Here is an 18,234-nt window from a genome sequence, read left to right as displayed (position 1 = left end):
CTCACCACACAGCACTCACCACCCAAAAGAAAGTCAAAGAGTCGTAAAGCTTCCTCAGAACTTATTAGTACGGATTTGCCTGCGACTTTGAAAGAACCTGAATCTGTGGGTTCCACCGTGAAGCTAAGATTACCACTTTGGAAAAACCTGAAGCCCTCCAAACAAGGAAAACTTCAAAGAGTCTTGTGGAGTCTGAGGACACAGAGAAAGAAAGTGGAAGGGAAAAGATAGCCTTGCATTTAGAGGTGATTACTAGAAAAACTGAAACTGTTGCTGTAGAGTCAACTGAACTTTCACCAACTGAAAGACAACCAGAGATTCCAAAGATTTCTCCTGAGCTTGCAATCAAGGACCAGATTCCAACTACAAAGGAGCATGACAGTGAAACGCTGTCAGTCTCATCCACACAGCGCTCACCACCCAAAAGAAAATCAAAGACTCGTAAAGCTTCCTCCGAACTTATTAGTACGGATTTGCCTGAGACCTTGAAAGAACCTGAATCTGTGGGTTCCACCAAGGAAGCTAAAATTACCACTTTGGAAAGACCTGAAGTCCCCCCAACCAGGAAATCTTCTGAGAGTCTTGTAGAGTCCAAGAAAATAGAGAAAGAAACAGAAATGGAAAACGCAGCTTTAAATGTACAGGTGATTACTGAAAAAACTGAAACTGTTGCTGTAGAGTCTACGGCATTTTCATCAAGTGAAAGACAACCAGAGATTCCAAAGGTTTCCCTTGAGCTTGCAATCAAGGACCAGATTCCAACTACAAAGGAGCATGACAGTGAAACGCTGTCAGTCTCATCCACACAGCACTCACCACCCAAATTTTCCATTTCTGTTTCTTTCTCTATTTTCTTGGACTCTACAAGACTCTCAGAAGATTTCCTGGTTGGGGGGACTTCAGGTCTTTCCAAAGTGGTAATTTTAGCTTTAACGGTGGAACCCGCAGATTCAGGTTCTTTGAAAGTCTCAGGCAAATCCATACTAATAAGTTCCGAGGAAGCTTTACGATTCTTTGACTTTCTTTTGGATGGGGAACGCTTTCCTTCATTGAAAGCAGTAATTTCTTTTGTTGCAGTTGCATCCTCTGGAGATAAATGGCATTTCTGACTATCTGGCTCTTCCTTTGTCTCAGTTGGCTTTGTCGTAGGCAAGAATGATATATCACTCTCATGTTGTATTGTAGTTGGATTGTGATCTTTGCTAGCAAGACCAAGATAAACCTTTGGATGCCTTGACTTTATGTCCATTATTGAAACCTCTATCAAGTTTTCATCAGTAGTTTCAGCTCTTCCACTATCCATAACTCCATGTAAATCTGGCTTTTTACTTTCAGTTTCTTTTTCACTTGGTTCTTTGATAACATCCGGAACTGATGGTGATGTCTTCTTTTCAGGCTGTTTCTTGGATTGTGTCTGTGCCACTGAAGGAAATTCTGGAGAACTCATTAAAGCCTTTGACTTTCCTGTGCTTGGTGAAAATTGGCGTTTTTCTGTATCAGTTATTTCAGCTATCTTTTCTGGCATATTTGGAGTTGGAGTTGAAGACCCAGCAGGTATAGGTTTTTTCTTTTCAGTAACAAAACCTTTGTTCTCGCCATTAAAGTCCAAAGAAGAAGTTTTGCTTTGAGGATCTTCCCTAGTCTGAGGTAACTCAATATCACCAAGATCAAAGCAAAGTTCTGCGCTCTTTGATTTTCTCGTCATAGGCAATATTCTAGATTTTTCCATAGGTGTTTCAGCTGACTCTGATGTTACGTTATACTTGTCTGATTCACCTTTGGTCTCTGTTGACTGCACACTAGCAACTTTTTCCAGTGGAAACATTGGCTCTGCAAGCTGAGAGACCTCAAAACTCTTTGACTTCTTACCTTTTTGAATGATTTCACTTTTTTCCACAGCCACTTTAGTTTGCTTACAAGTCATTGGAGATTTCTCACCACTAGGCTTTTGCTTATTCTCTGCCTCATCCTTGGTTGTTTTTTCAGCATACAGCTGTTCAATTTCAGTTTCTTCAGTAACAGCAGGAGTTTCAGTGACCTTGTGCATCACAGTGGGTTCCTCAGAAGCAGGCTTATTTGCCTCATTTGTAACAGGCTCACCTGTGATATCTAACCTTACAGTTTTGGTGTGTGGTTCTTGAGAAGTAGTATAGCTTTGTATCACCACAGATGTTGAAGCAGAAGTAGGATAAACTGTTTTTTTCTCAGATGAGCGCTTGCTTTTTCGTGGCGGTGCCACCACAGAGGCCTTTGTCTCCTGCAGGTTCTCTGACGACTGGTTGTCAGGCAGTTTTTGTTTACTTCTTTGATTAAGTTCCTTGAATAGAGAGGTTAAGAAGCCATTAATTATGACAAACATATTTCCTTAATCCAATTAAGATACAGCAATATATTAGATATTAAACTGCTTTGTTGTGTCAAACAATGGATGTTTATGAGTTTTCTTATGAAATGTTCAAGGCCAAATAATTTAGCACAAATACCTTTAGGCTCTGACTTAGAGAAATTTTCAGTGTGTCTGCTTCTCTGAGAGCTTCTGAACCTTCTTTTTCTAGTTTCTCAAGCAAGTCCAATGTCAGACAGGCCATTAGAAAATGTCGGTGAGAAAGTGCCTCCTGTAGGCTGGCTTGCAACTTTTCACCTTCCTCTAACATCTGCTAACATCAGAAGGAAAAACATTTAAAATATGTCTGATATTAAGAAAACATACAGTACTCAGGCAAAATATTAATGTCCATTATTAATATTTAGGAACAGTAATAAAATCAGCGTGTTACTCAAATAAGAAGAAAAGAGACCTGCACAGAGGAAAGGGACACAGATGGTTTGCTGTGGTTCCATTTTTGCAGAGCATGAAGACAGTCCCTGAGGCATGTTGCTGTGTTTGTGCAGCAGGTAACCTGATGCTCACTCAGCCTATTTTTTAGACTGTGGATATAATAAACAACAATTTATTGTAATCTCAGCACTTAACATGTTACCTGACTATAATATATGAGAAAGAAAACATATTTTTACAGGATGAAAAAAAAGATAAAGAAGTATTTGTTTTTCTAGTGCTATAATTATACATCTGTGTGCATCTATATACATGTGAATTTTGTTTTTAAAAAATGTCTTTCAAAACCAGCTGAAACATTTATATAAGGTTAATATCTAGGTTATAAATACAGGGGAACTCTGTGTGTCCATGCAGTTGAGCAAGAGCAGAATGACCCACTAAGGCATGTGGCTGGCAGGCAAGAATAATTGAAGAGTAAATTGAAAGGGGCAGATGATGCTAGCTTAGAATTCATTACAAAATATCTATTTAAACAGGGTTACAACTTAAGAAACCCTAGTTGGGAGTTTGGCAGTGTTTTGCTGGATGGTATCTTTTTTCCCTACTTTTTATACCATGAGGTAAATTTCAAAAAATATATATATAAGAAATAAAATGTCATAACAATTTGGATTCAGAATGTTTCATGGTCTAACAAGCAGAGTCATAAAAGTCATAATTTTCACAGCAGGATACCTGGCATGCTGTTCCCATAACGAGTCAACCCCACTGATGATTTCTGCTGGCAGCTCATTGGTCGAAGATGCCAAGTTTACTTCCTGTTGCAGGTCATGAATTTTCACACCCGAATCCTCCAGGGACTTCTCACAATTCTAACATAAAGAGACAGCAACATCACAAAAGAGCATAGAGTTGATATTTCTGAATGGGAAATGCAATAAAGCCTATTCAAAAGGTGTCTTCCCAAGATAGAATGCAGAAATGCAAATTATTATTTTTTTCAGCCATTACTTTTCAAAACTTTCTTGCTACTATAACTTAAAAAATAGCTGAAAATTCCATCTGTGGTAATTACCTGTAGGCTGTGCCAGTGCTGTTCAAGTTGAGCGATATTGTTTTGTGGTTCACTATAACTGAGTGCCTGGTCGAGAGAGCGGAGCTCCCACTGCAGGGCTGCAATTCCCTCCTTCAGCCCCTGGGTCCTTTTGGCCAACTGACTGTCCTGTTCATTTAGTTGCATCTCACAGACCCTCAGACGCTCCCTCACCTCCTGCTCTGAGACAGAACAGAGGTCATGGAGATGGCTAACCTCTAGGGTCAGGGCATCCTGACCCCCAGGAGTGCAGAGGTACAGCAAACTGTCTCTGGCAGAGTCCAGCTCCTTCATCTCTCTCTGCTCTCTGTCCACCGTCTGGAGCAAAGCCTGGCACCAGAAGGAGGGAAGAGGACAAGAGCCGGGATGTGAGAAAGTCCAGTAAAGTATTTTAAGACTTTAAGTTTAAAAGTTGTAAAAACTTCTGTAATAGTCAAACGATCAAACATTTCTATGTACTTCAATAACAGAGAAAGAAACAATATGGATTTATAAAAAGACAAAAACCTCAGTAAATTCTGCAGTCTTCATTTATTAGATTGTCTAATGGTGCAGTTTATTTGAGTACATTATCTTTATTGTAATAGAACATATTTAGTATTTTATATGTTAGTTACTAACCACAGATGCTTAAACAACCGTTTGAAAGAATGCCATTTTCTCACCTTAAGGGTGTTCACAGCACTGTGCAGACTCTGTCTGTCTGCAGGAGGAGGTCCCAGGCTTTTAACCTGCTCCCTCAGCCAGTCCTGGGCTGCTTCATGCTGCTCCACTAGCTGTGTGCACTGCCGCTCTGTCACAATGCCCTGCTCCAGGTTGGCTACTGCATCCTGAAGGCGACAGGTTTTTTTTTTTGTGTTTGTGAGTAATATTTTTTGAATTTTTCAGAACAACACAGTCCACTGTACATGCAAATCACATCAGGCAGAGATTGCATCAGCACAACAGTAGAGGAGTGGGGAGAACAGAACAAACAAACAAAGAGAAAAGAAAAAAAGCGGGTGGGCGGGTGTCATGGGGGACAAAAATAACCAGCCAGCATTTATCTATGTGGGACTTAAGGTGTATCTCACTCAATGTTGTCATATAGATCCTCAGGATCCCAACGTCCATCCCACTCTAAGTTTTAGTTTGATCTTTTTTTTTATTTTGAAAAGGTAGGGATCCCCCTTCAGGTGGAAACTCTGCACTTTATTCAGTATCCTAGTTGATTATATCATAGAGTAACAGGTAAGTTGGAGCAGGCTCTCCACTGGGAAATAATGAGCTTATGCCTTGACGTTAATGCAGTCTGCATCCATTCGACAACATTAGTTGGAAGAAGTTTGAGGAGTGATGGAGCCCTTAGAATGAATAATCTTGGTGAAAAGGGAATATCCCGTCATATAACTGATTTGAAAAATTCATGAATCTCAGTTCTAAAATTTGGGGACTTAGGACAGATCCAAATATCATACAGGTCAATGTGTCCACCCCAGTCTGACATCACCAGCATTCGGGGGTCTGTATGATGTTCACCCTGCAAAAATCTATGTGCTTACCAGTAAATCTGATTCACCAGACTTACACTTACAGTGGGGCAAAAAAGTATTTAGTCAGCCACCGATTGTGCAAGTTCCCCCACTTAAAATGATGACAGAGGTCAGTAATTTGCACCAGAGGTACACTTCAACTGTGAGAGACAGAATGTGAAAAAAAAATCCATGAATCCACATGGTAGGATTTGTAAAGAATTTATTCGTAAATCAGGGTGGAAAATAAGTATTTGGTCACCTCAAACAAGGAAAATCTCTGGCTCTCACAGACCTGTAACGTCTTCTGTAAGAAGCTTTTCTGTCCCCCACTCGTTACCTGTATGAATGGCACCTGTTTGAACTCATCATCTGTATAAAAGACACCTGTCCACAGCCTCAAACAGTCAGACTCCAAACTCCGCCATGGCCAAGACCAAAGAGCTTTCGAAGGACACCAGGAAAAGTATTGTAGACCTGCACCAGACTGGGAAGAGTGAATCTACAATAGGCAAGCAGCTTGGTGTGAAAAAATCAACTGTGGGAGCAATCATCAGAAAATGGAAGACATACAAGACCACTGATAATCTCCCTCGATCTGGGGCTCCACGCAAGATCTCATCCCGTGGGGTCAAAATGATCATGAGAACGGTGAGCAAAGATCCCAGAACCACACGGGGGGACCTGGTGAATGACCTGCAGAGAGCTGGGACCAAAGTAACAAAGGTCACCATCAGTAACACACTACAACGGCAGGGAATCAAATCCCGCAGTGCCAGACGTGTTCCGCTGCTGAAGCCAGTGCATGTCCAGGCCCGTCTGAAGTTTGCCAGAGAGCACATGGATGATACAGCAGAGGATTGGGAGAATGTCATGTGGTCAGATGAAACCAAAGTAGAACTTTTTGGTATAAACTCAACTCGTGGTGTTTGGAGGAAGAAGAATACTGAGTTGCATCCCAAGAACACCATACCTACTGTGAAGCATGGGGGTGGAAACATCATGCTATGGGGCTGTTTTTCTGCCAAGGGGACAGGACGACTGATCCGTGTTAAGGACAGAATGAATGGGGCCATGTATCGTGAGATTTTGAGCCAAAACCTCCTTCCATCAGTGAGAACTTTGAAGATGAAACGAGGCTGGGTCTTCCAACATGACAATGATCCAAAACACACCGCCCGGGCAACAAAGGAGTGGCTCCGTAAGAAGCATTTGAAAGTCCTGGAGTGGCCTAGCCAGTCTCCAGACCTCAACCCCATAGAAAATCTGTGGCGGGAGTTGAAAGTCCGTGTTGCTCGGCGACAGCCCCAAAACATCACTGCTCTCGAGAAGATCTGCATGGAGGAATGGGCCAAAATACCAGCTACTGTGTGTGCAAACCTGGTAAAGACCTATAGTAAACGTTTGACCTCTGTTATTGCCAACAAAGGTTATGTTACAAAGTATTGAGTTGTATTTTTGTTATTGACCAAATACTTATTTTCCACCCTGATTTACGAATAAATTCTTTACAAATCCTACCATGTGGATTCATGGATTTTTTTTTTCACATTCTGTCTCTCACAGTTGAAGTGTACCTCTGGTGCAAATTACTGACCTCTGTCATCATTTTAGGTGGGGGAACTTGCACAATCGGTGGCTGACTAAATACTTTTTTGCCCCACTGTATATCAGTAGATTGTGTCGATGCAAGTCATAAATATTTGGACAGCGAAGAGTAAAACAATAATGTAAGTAAGTAAAAAAACATTTACTTTTAAATAATTCACTTTTTTTTCTCAGAATGATGTGAAGACAGATTGCTGAACTCACAGTGAGCTCTTTCAGCAGAGCAGGGATAGACTCCTCCTTAGCTGTCCAGGTGGGGTCTGACCAGCTTTGGTCCTGTGTGACTTCAACCAGCTCTGCAGCCTTGAGAAAAACAGTGAAATACATTGAAGACACTTAAAGTTTGACTGGTGAATTTGATCAAATTTCCTCTTTGATTAATGTGTTGAGATTTTATATAGCCCTCTCCTAGTCGTACTGAATACTCAAAGTGAGTTATAGGCTTGTGTTTTTAATCATATTACTCAAGCTTTAACAATCCCAGAAGTTATTAACTGACACAACTTTAGCTAAAATTTCATGTTAGGTAATTACCTGCGTGCGGACGTTTGTGAGGACGGGGGCTAAGGCTGTAATCTGATCAATCAGGGCTCGGGCCTGTTCCACAGCTTGCCTCCGCTCTCCCAGGCCTGGCCAGGGGAAGACACGTGGAAGATTGGATGTTTGCTTCTGAAGCTCAGCCAGACGGGCCGCAGCCTGGTCTCGCTGGTACTGACAGGATACCAGGCGTTCCACAACACTCTGCAACTTGCTAATGGGTGATAGATATTAGAAAGTAAAACTTAGAAATGAAATGTAATGCAGCAACTGAAGAAATAATTGCCTTTGCACTTGCCTAGAAACACCATGGACATAAATTCCAAACTGAGCACTGCAGATGGCCGCCCCTCCCTGAGCCTGGTTCTGCCAGATGTTTATTCCTGTTAAATGGGAGTTTTTCGTTCCCACTGTCGCCAGGTTCTTATTCACAGGCAGTCACGTGACTGTTGGGGTTTTCTGTCTGTTGTTGTAGTGTGTTTACGGTGCAATATAAAGTTCCTTGAGATTTTGGCACTATATAAATTGAATTGAATTGAATTTGGCTTTTTTGAGGATTTTGCAAGAAAATCTGAACAGAACCTTCTGAAAAACTGATTAATTACAAAGTTTGACCTAATCTATGGCCTGATAAACCTGAATTTATCACAAAATATGTCAGCTTTATGTAGAGGTTTATTTCAGTCACATTGTAACCTTGCTCTGTAACCTTGCAGCCACAAAGGGTTGAACCTGAGCACTATGAAAAGATAGAAACCCTAGCCTCTACATAGGAAACAGAAGAAATCTCCCTCCCCTGTAGCTCAACACAGCTTTTTCTACCTTTGTGTCTCCTCAGCAGCCTGCAGCACTGCCCTCCACTGCTCCTCTGTATCTCTGACTGTCTGCTGAACCTCCAGCTTCTTGTCCTTCTCCAGGTCTTTGTGGTCACAGAGACTCTGCGCTCGCCTCATCAGCTCCAACAGTTGTGTCTCACCACTTGACTTTGACCTCAAGGTGACCTAAAGACATTTTTTTCAGTTAGTCATATATGTATATTATGTATAAAAACTCAATACCTTTCTCAATAATTTCAGCTTTGTATTGTGATTTTATAATATTGTAGCATAGAACACTTTCTATAGTTCGCTATTTTCCATGTTTCACCTGTGCTGCACTCAGTCTGTCCTGTAGCTGAGCCTTGCTGCCCTGAGTGCTCATCCCCATGGGATCAGCTTGTTTCTGCAGGCCTGTAATCCAAGCTTTAGTGCTTCCCGCATGAGCACAGAAAGCCCCTAGCTCCTTGGAGAGTGAGTACTGAACCTCAGCTTTTTGTAGAGTGTTCTCAGCGGTTTCCAGGACTGTCCTCCACTGCTCCTCTGAGTCTTTCACTGCTTGCAGAGCCTTTTGCCGCACGGTCTTAGGCAAGTCCTCTTGGTCAGACAGACTCTGGCTTGGTCTTTTTAGTTCTTCCAGCTTAGAGTCTCCCTCAGGCTTACAGCTCAGGATGGTCTGGAAATAAAAACAAGTCTTAGCTCAATTTCTCTTTTATTGACATGCAAAGTAGTCATATAAACAAGCAGTGAAGATAAAGCATGGCAGTGACTGAGAATGCGAAAAAAATATTACTATCAATAAGACCAACAAGAACATTTTAAAGTGTTCAAATGAAGGATTTAGACTTAAGGGAATTTTACAAATCAAATACTTTAATCTAATCTTTAACCAAACAATATACATACATTTTATGTCAGCATCCTGTGTATCATATATGTCTTCACCAAACTTTTTATTGTCCAAACTCACCTGTGCAGTGCTTATGATCTGTTCTGGGTCTTTCTGACTGCTCAGAAAGACAAGGCTCTGCTGCTTCTCTTTCAACCACATTCTGGTCTTTTCTCTCGTGGCTTCAAAGTCTTGCAGCTGGCTGTCCAGAGCGCGTTGCCTTTCAGCCAGAACCATTACTTCTTTAGCATCTTTCTGGAGTCTGATCCACTGTTCCTCAGTGTCTCTTACTTTTTGTTGAATCTCTTGTTTTTTATGTTCATCGTGATCAAGGAAACTCTGGGCTTTTATCTTGAGATTTTCAAGCTTGAAGTTCATAATGGCCTAGGAACAAAAATCATCTTTAAAATTGGCTTCACATGACTGATAATGAAGCAACACTATACCATGCTTTTAGCTAGATACAAACCTACAATTATCCAACTATGCTTATTATATTATATTTATTGCAATAATGCTACAGGAACAAACTGTGCATCCAGCAGACACAGAGTGACTTTAAGCTCACCTGTGCTACATGCAGTCTGTTCTCGACTTTGGTTCCACTGCCAAAAGAGTTCAGCTGTTGTTGGAGGTCTTTTAGCCAGCCATCAGTTTCCCGCTGACAGGTATTAAATTCTTGCAACTGTCAAAAAGGAAAATATGTGAAATACACTTGATTCATCAGAAATAGAGGGGACTTTGTTTTACTCCCACCTGTTTATGAATGAGTACACTGTGCAACAATGCCACACCACAAGATGGGTAAACATTTCTATTATAAATGTTGAATAATGAATAATGCTGAGTAATCCTAGAGTAACTTTGCTTGACTCACAGTTCAAAATAGACCTTTATTTATCTTACTCTGGACCCAAGTCAATTCAGAGTCAGAAAGAAGATGTTTTAATGCTGAGTTAGCAGCCATCTGACAATAAGTTCTCTCACCTCCAACCTTCTCCTCTCAGTCTCCTGGGCAATCTCAGCTTCTGCTGCGGCTTCAAGCTGTTTAGCATCCTGCAGAGCTGCCCTCCAAAGCTCCTCCACGTCTCTGACTGTCTGCTTGACCTGCTCTTTCCTGCCCTCATCAGCATCTTTGTGGTCACACAGACTCTGTCCTTGTCTCCTCAGGTTGTTCACCTTAGAGTCACCTTCAGGCCTCAAGGTCAAGAGGGCCTTAAGAAAAAACCAGAAAGAAAGAAAAAAGTATTAATGACAAAAGGTCACTATATCATCTAAATCAAATATACTGATCAGGTATAACATCATGAGCACTGAGAGGTGAAGTGAATAGGACTGATTATCTCGTTATTGTGGGATATATTATCAAGCAAGTGAACATTTTGTAATAAAAGTTGATGTGTTAGAAGCAGGAAAAATGGGCACATGTAAGGATTTGAGTGAGTTTCACAGGGACCAAAATGTGAAGGCTAGACAACTGGGTCAGAGCATCTCCAACATGGGCTGTTTTGGGTCTGCAATAGTTAGTATGTGTCATAGTGGTCAAATGAAGGAACAGTGGTGAACCATCGATGGAGTCATGGGCAGCCAAGTCTTACTGACCCCCTGTGAGTGACGGCTGACCCATGTGCCCAGGTCCAACAGACAAGCTGTTGTAGCTCAAACTGCTGTAAAAGTTCATGATGATTCTGATAGGAAGGTGTCAGAATACACAATGCATTACAGTTTGTTGTGTATGGGGCTGCAGACCTGCAGACCAGTCATGGTGCCCATACTGACACCTGTCCACTGCCCAAGGCTACGTCCACACTAATGCATTTTCGTTTGAAAACACATCGTTTTCTCTCCGTTTTGGCCTCTCGTCCACGCTGAGACGGCGTTTTCCCCAAAGGAAAACGCAGCACTTTGAAAACGCTTTCAAAAACAAATACATGACAGTGTGGACAGCGAAAACGGAGACTTTCGATGACGCATTTTAGTGATGTGATGCAGTCAAGTGACCGATGATAGCAGAGGGCATTATACAGCAGTTGTTTTGTTTGCTCTAAATTTTGACAGCCCTATTAAAGATTAATATCACTTTGTACCTGCTTCAGATAACTTTTCTTCAAATTCTTTAATTCTCACTCGCTTTTGCAACTTTGTACTTTTGTGTTACTCGCACCAACAACTCCACCTCATTGTTAGTCCATTTAAAAAACTCGGTGCTTTTCCTCGACATTTTGCCGCACGTTTCAAAGAGCTGGAAAGTAAATAAACGGCAGACAGAAATGAGGCAGGACGAATCTTCTTGCGCTTCATGCATGCGCAGTACTGGAATGTAAGCGTTTTCGGACGTTTCAATGTGGACGCACAACTCTGTGAAAACGACTGAAAACGCTAGTGTGGATGCGGAGCGTTTTCAGATGAAAACGCAGTTTTCAAATCTATCTGGGCTAGTGTGGACGTAGCCCAAAGCACCAACAAAAGGCACATGAGCATGTGAACTGGATCATGGAACAATGGAAAAAGGTGTCCTGGTCTTGATGACTCACATTCTCTATAACAGGGCTGCCCAATCCCAGTCCTCGAGAGCTACTATCCTGCAGCTTTTAGATGCATCCCTACTCCAACACAGCTGAATCAAATGGTTTGATTACCTCTTCAGCATGCCATCGTGTTTGGCAAAGGCCTGATAACAAGCCATTCATTTGATTCGGGTGTGTTGGGAACAAGGATGCATCTAAAAGCTGCAGGACGGTAGCTCTCGAGGACCGGGATTGGGCACCCCTGCTCTATAACATCACATGGATGTCTAAGTGCATGTGCATTGTTTACCTGGGGGAACCAGGATGCACTGTGGGAATAAGGTAAGAATGCCGAAACAGTGTGATTGGGAAATCTTCTGCTGGAAAACCTTGGTTTCTGCCATCCATGTGGATGTTACTTTACCATGTACCACCTAGCTGAATACTGTGGCAGACCATTTACATCCTGTCATCAAAACAGTATCCCCTGATGGCTGCGGCCTCTTTCAGCAGGATAATGCGCCTTGCCACAAAGCAAAAATGGTTAGGAATGGTTTGAAGAGCACAACATGTTGGAGGTGACTTGACCAAACTCCCCAGATCACAACATCTTACAGGACTTGAAGGATCTGTTGCTAATATCTTGGTGCCATATTGGTGCTTGGGCGATCGTGGCTCAAAGAATTGGAAGTTCCTCTTGTATTCGGAAGCTTGCCGGTTCGAGCCCTGAGTTGGACAGTCTTGGTCGTTGTGTCCTTGGGCAAGACATTTCACCTACCGCCTACTGGTGAGGGGCCGATGGCGCGATATGGCAGCCTTGCTTCTGTCAGTCTGCCCCAGGGCAGCTGTGGCTACAACTGTAGCTTACCTCCACCAGAGAGTGAATGAATAGTGGAATTGTACAGGGCTTTGAGGGCCCCGAAAAGCGCTATATAAATGCAATCCATTATTATATACCACAGCACACCTACAGGGGTCTTTTGAACTCCATGCCTCAATGAGGCAGGGCTGTCTTGGCAACAAAAGGGGGACCAATGATCATAATACTATGCCTGATCAATATTTGATTCACTCTTTTGAAACTCGGTAAAACAACAATTGTCAGAACTGGCTTACTTGACGTTTATGATGTATCCTGTTGGAATCATTTGTTATTGTTCAGAACAGAATGGTGACTTTAGTTTTCACTGTCATTTCAAGACATAATCAATCTAGATGTCTTGTTGAAGTCACTGATAAAAATTGAAAAACAGTGCTACTTCTGTACCCTACTTATGTAGTTATATTGAAACAAACCTGTGCTGTGTGGCATCTCTCTTCAGCTCTTGTGTGACTGCCCACAGCCTGTAGCTTCTGTTGCTTCTCTTTGATCCACATCTCTGTGTTTTTACTCTGGACATCAAAGTCATCAGAAAGACTCCTGACTTCTGCTTGATTGGCAGCCTGTTGAACTGTTGTCCACTGCTGCTCTGTGACTGTTACTAGCTGCTGAACCTCTAGTTTCCTACTGGCTTCCAAGAGCTTGCTCAGATTCTCACCCCGTCTCTTCAGGTCGAGCAACTGGGACTCTCCTTCAGGTTTGGAAGTCATGACAGCCTGAAGGCAACGACACAATCAAATAAATCAAAGTAAGAATTCCTGTTACAAACTGCAATTAAAAACTGCAGTAGAGATCTACAGTATGAGCATATATCAGTTTTATAAGTTTTACAAGTTTCATCAGTTTCTATAATATATTTTGAAGTTAGGTCCCAACTTGTAAACTCACCTGTACTATCTCAGACATTTCTTCAAAGTGCATATGACCACTGAGGGACAGCAGTTTCTGCTTCTGCTCTTTGATCCAGGATTGGATTGTTTCACTTTGGGTTTTGAAAGCATCAAAATCTCTTTTAGTGGCCTCTTCAGTCTCTGCCTGTTTGAGAGCCTCTTCAGCACCCTGCAAGGCTTTCCTCCACTCCTGTTCTGTGTGTTTGACTGCATCATGAAGCTTTTGTTTCCTGCTCTCATCCAAACTCTGGTTGTCACATAGACTCTGGCACAGTTGCTTAAGCTCTTGGAGCTTTGACTCTCCATTAGGCTTGGAGCTCAGAAAAGCCTTAAGAGAAGAGATACCCTGTTAGGTAACCACTTTGTTTTGATCCTTGAAAGACAAGCCCGTAGAAGTGATTCTATAAACTACAACCCACCCTTACCAAACTCATCTACATGTCAATTTACACTCACTTGTGCTGCCTGAAGCTTTTCTTCAACTTGCACATGGCCACAGATAGACTTGAGGTTCTGGTCCTGGTCTCTGATCCAGGACTGGACACTTTCATTGTGGGTTTGGAAAGCTTCAACGTCTTTTTCTAAAATGGCTTGCATCTCTGCCTTTCTGAGAGTCTCCTGAGCAGCCTGCAGGGCTGTCGTCCACTGTTTCTCTGTGTCTCTAACTAGCAGCTGCACACTTTGTTTCCTGGACTCGTCCAGGCCTTCCTTCTCACACAGGCTTTCGCTTTGTCGTCTCAAGCTGCTCACTTTAAAGTCTCCCTCAGGTTTGCAGCTAAGGATGGCCTGGTGACAAAATCATAAAACGTGTCCGACATTTTTAACTCCAGACAGAATATCATTATTTTAATACTTTAAGAGATGAGCTAACAATACACCAAAATATTCCCAGAAGAAAGCTTTATTAGATTAGACACCACTTTCACTAACTTGTGCTTTGGACTTCATCTCCTCCATGTTGGTGTCTCTGTCTGGAGTGGTGAGAGGCTGTGATAGTTCACTGATCCAAGTCCTGGTGCTCTCTGCCTGAGTATTAAACACATTGTATTCTCCATCCAACACACTCTGGGCCTCAGCCTGATTCAGCATTCTGCCCTCCAGGTTTCTGTAGCGCTGTATCAAGTTATCAGCGTCCTTCAGGAGGCTCTCAGATCTGACACCTTGTCTGCGTATTGATGCCAGCAGCTCACTGAGGGTCTCGGCTCTTCCACTGTTGCATGGACAGACAAAGACAAGTAAGACGGCATACAAAAGAAATAGAAGGGATAACGTCCTCACGCAGCATATTATGCATCCAAATTTCTCTGTAATAGACAGGTTTAGGTCTATGTTGTGCTTAATTCTATTCTATTCTGACTCTTTCCGTTAACATGAAACAACTATAAAAATTAGAGAGATGTGCATATCTTGGAAGTCAGCAAACTTTACTGCTCGTGCGATGGAATATTTCTGGTTCTGGTTTTATGAATGTTGAGGATCACCTCTCATCCTGAAGGTCTTTCAGAAGTTGTTTGACTTTCTCAGACACCACAGACTGTTTTTCTTTGTTCTGAAGCCACTGACGAAGGCTGTCATGCTGCTTCTGCAGACTATATTTTAAAAAAGAAAAAAAAAACTTAAAACAAACACATTCTGTTTGTGGAAATGCTCAAGAAAATGTTTTATGTGTTGTTTAACAGTATAGCTATTATATTAGCAGAAGCAGGAATGACCTGTCCAAGTCGCTGAGCAGTGACTCCATTTGTTTCTGCCGGTTTTGGCAGTGGGTTCTGAACGTAACCACTTCCTCTTGCTGCTCCTGCATCCACCCAGTAAACTCAGAGAGCTGCTGAGGTGGAACCTGCTCCCTGCCTCTCTCCAGCTGATCTTTCAGCTGGTCAAGACGTCTCTCTGCATCCTTGGACTTCAAGAAACTCTGATGAAAGAAAACATGAACATCCATCTGTCATATAAGAGTCTATGGCATCTATCTAACTTTAAAATTATCCATCGACTTACAGCCAGTCTTTGCAAAAACGTCTCCACATCTGTTCTACTCTCAGGGTTCTCGAAGCACTCATTGACGGCTAGCTGCAAGTCCTGGAACCATTCTTCGAATGACTGCTTCTCATCTGGGAACATTTTTTTTTAAATTACTCATACACACAATTGAAATAAGGAATACTGAGACCAAAACATGTCCCTGCCTTCTAATATCTGAGTCAAATATATAGAAATTTCTATTTAACAAAAGAGAAACAAAGACAATATCCTGCTTGTTGATCAGACATGTGGAGATTTCGGTCTGAGTGATGTTAGTGTCCAGTGGTTGCCAGAAAAAGTTACGCTGACAGTATCAGGCCTGTTATCCTGTTAATCTTTCCTTAATAGCCAAAAGTCTTTTATTTAATCTGCTTTAATTTTTGAACCATTTTTAAAAGCACGTTTCATTTTCATTTGTTGTACTTATGTTGTGTCTATATGTGATTGATGCTTGTCTTCTCTCTGTATTTCCTAATTCAATGCTTTTTGCCAGACCTCTGATAAGCAACTGATTAAAAGCACATTTTCAATACTAACCTCCGATAACCTTGAGCAGGCCTTTGTCCCTCTCCTCTCTCTTCAGCTGGATCATGTCTTTGGTGCGCAAGATTGCCTCCGTTAGCCTGCTGCAGTCAACAGAGAGTGCCTCAAGCACCTGAGGGCTGGCCACACTGGAAACCAATCCCACCTCCTTCAACACGGCCTCAGCCTGCTCTTCCTGAGACTCCAGGTCGTTGCACAGATCCTGCAGCGTGAGACACAAAACATTATAAGTGGTGATCATTCAGGAGAACTCACTAGTATAGGAGCACCATGCTGTCCATCTCTGTCAACAGCTGCATACCTGTATCTGAGCTTCCACATTTGGACCTGAAGCATTAGTCTCGTTGATACGACTCTGGATGTTCTCTACCGCTGTCTGACAATCCTCTACCTTCTCGGCTAGATGCTTCTTCACAGCGATTAGCTCCTCAAAGACATCTGTGCAGTCGGTAAACAGTTCCTTCACCTGCTCCAGTCTCTTTCTCAGCTGGGTTTCCATTACCTACACGGAACAGAGAAATGATGAGAAGAGAAGCACGGTACAGGGGAAATAATAATTCTTTAAAAAAGTTTACGCATGAATAACTACATAAAATGAAATGGTGTTGTAAAAGTCTCTGTTTCATCTCACCTGTAGCTCCAGTGGAGCTTCCTGACTTTGCAGCATCTCCTGGATCTCAATAGACTTCTTGTGAAAATGAGTGATGTTCTCCTCATTGGCCTGGATTTCATCCTGAACACAACAAAATACACAAATGTACAGACAAAAAAAAAAATCACAAAAAGTGAAACTGGAATTATTTCAAATTAACAGATGCTTAAAATCAATTAGAAAAATGATTGAAGAACAGTTAAAAATATCAGGTTTTACTTCAGTACCTTCATGGTGAGTACTTGTTGCTCATTGTAGAAAGCATGGCTCTCTGCAAACAGGGCGAGTTTGGCCCCGGCCCAGCTGTCCACCTCTCCGCCCAGCATCAGCTGCTTCTCCCACAGCTCCAGGCCCACTCGTAGGTTATCCATGTAGGCATCTGTCTTCTCTGTCACCTGCAGGGGCACCAAAAGATCACTAAAATTTAGTTAAGGCGAGCAATATAGAAATATATAAATAGAAATATTCCAACCACACTCCAACTACGACTTTAGTTTCTCTGTTCAACTTTGAGTTGTACTTCTAATATTTGTCACAGACAGAGCTGTTCTGGAGACACGAAACACTGGATCAATGTCAGACTGACACCCAGTGAAAATGCTGCCATTTACTGAGGATGTTAAAAAATCCAACAAGCTTGTGAAGGTATAATTTTTAACTCAGATACTAAGATGTCAGTGTCAGTGAGTCTGATCAGTCTCCTTCCCAGCATGCTTAATGTACAGTTTTAGTAGAACTCCTCTGTTTGTTTACAAGAACAACATCTGTAAGTGTCAGTGCATAGATGCATACGTCCAGCCAGCTGTCCATCAGCGTGTCAGCCTCTGCTTCAAATGGAGATTCACTGCAGTCTGGAAACTTCTTCAGTTCAGTCTGCAGCTGTTTGCAAACACTTCTCATCTCTTCCATCGGCCCCGCAAGACCAGCCAGCTCCTCCTTAATATCACAGACCTGAACATATGTACACGTGTTAACATACAGCACTTGTAAGTGCACACCGAGCACACCAATCTGATATTTAGAAAGTGTCTGCCATCTGCTGGTTCATTCCTTTTAGTGCATACAGTAACAAATGCCCTTAAGCTGTTTTAGGAAACCAATACAAGAGTCAGAATATATTGAAAGACAATGCAAATACACCTACCTTTGCCATACTCCTCTGTAGGTTGTCTTTCCCCATGTAGGATGCCTTATCGCTGATTGCCTGCTCTGCTTTCTGGATGGTGCTGCTCAGGAGACTCCGGCAGGTCTGGAACTTCTTCAGAAGCTCCAGCAGTGTGCTGTACTGCTTCCTTCTGCAAGAGTGAGAAAATACCAAGGAAGATTTGAGCATTCGGATTGCAGTGTATAGAGAAACATAATAAAAGTTTACTTGAACTTAAATGCATTCATTTCTAGCAGTTGAGGACAGCATATAAGTCAGTGTTGCTCATTAATGGCTTAAAGAATAAATAAATAAATAAAATTTTATTTATATAGCACCTTTCTAGACAGAGTCTTAATTT

General features: G+C 42.0%; 1 protein-coding gene across 1 annotated transcript in view; it reads right to left on the bottom strand.

Moving 5' to 3' along the window:
* The window catches only part of LOC102297894 (nesprin-1), a 66,499-nt gene that overhangs the window by 10,767 nt on the left and 37,498 nt on the right, over positions 1-18,234 (bottom strand). Inside the window, exons 33-58 of the mRNA XM_042213085.1 lie at positions 17,874-18,024; positions 17,522-17,680; positions 16,957-17,124; positions 16,709-16,810; positions 16,379-16,579; positions 16,072-16,279; positions 15,511-15,623; positions 15,225-15,427; positions 14,994-15,101; positions 14,443-14,722; positions 13,969-14,298; positions 13,511-13,840; positions 13,039-13,338; positions 10,223-10,450; positions 9,804-9,920; positions 9,317-9,619; positions 8,678-9,022; positions 8,354-8,532; positions 7,529-7,745; positions 7,199-7,297; positions 4,541-4,705; positions 3,858-4,205; positions 3,518-3,654; positions 2,799-2,928; positions 2,484-2,657; positions 835-2,317 (exon numbers count right to left, since the gene is read on the bottom strand). Coding sequence (XP_042069019.1) covers positions 835-2,317; positions 2,484-2,657; positions 2,799-2,928; positions 3,518-3,654; positions 3,858-4,205; positions 4,541-4,705; positions 7,199-7,297; positions 7,529-7,745; positions 8,354-8,532; positions 8,678-9,022; positions 9,317-9,619; positions 9,804-9,920; positions 10,223-10,450; positions 13,039-13,338; positions 13,511-13,840; positions 13,969-14,298; positions 14,443-14,722; positions 14,994-15,101; positions 15,225-15,427; positions 15,511-15,623; positions 16,072-16,279; positions 16,379-16,579; positions 16,709-16,810; positions 16,957-17,124; positions 17,522-17,680; positions 17,874-18,024 — 6,578 coding nt within the window. The remainder of the gene's footprint in view (positions 1-834; positions 2,318-2,483; positions 2,658-2,798; positions 2,929-3,517; positions 3,655-3,857; positions 4,206-4,540; positions 4,706-7,198; positions 7,298-7,528; positions 7,746-8,353; positions 8,533-8,677; positions 9,023-9,316; positions 9,620-9,803; positions 9,921-10,222; positions 10,451-13,038; positions 13,339-13,510; positions 13,841-13,968; positions 14,299-14,442; positions 14,723-14,993; positions 15,102-15,224; positions 15,428-15,510; positions 15,624-16,071; positions 16,280-16,378; positions 16,580-16,708; positions 16,811-16,956; positions 17,125-17,521; positions 17,681-17,873; positions 18,025-18,234) is intronic.

The sequence above is a fragment of the Haplochromis burtoni genome, unplaced genomic scaffold (genome assembly GCF_018398535.1).
Source record: "Haplochromis burtoni strain Fernald_Lab_line unplaced genomic scaffold, NCSU_Asbu1 Contig_416, whole genome shotgun sequence".
Lineage (NCBI taxonomy): Eukaryota > Metazoa > Chordata > Actinopteri > Cichliformes > Cichlidae > Haplochromis > Haplochromis burtoni.
The sequence above is the reverse complement of the archived record's forward strand: the minus strand, read 5'-3'. Positions and strand labels throughout refer to the sequence as shown.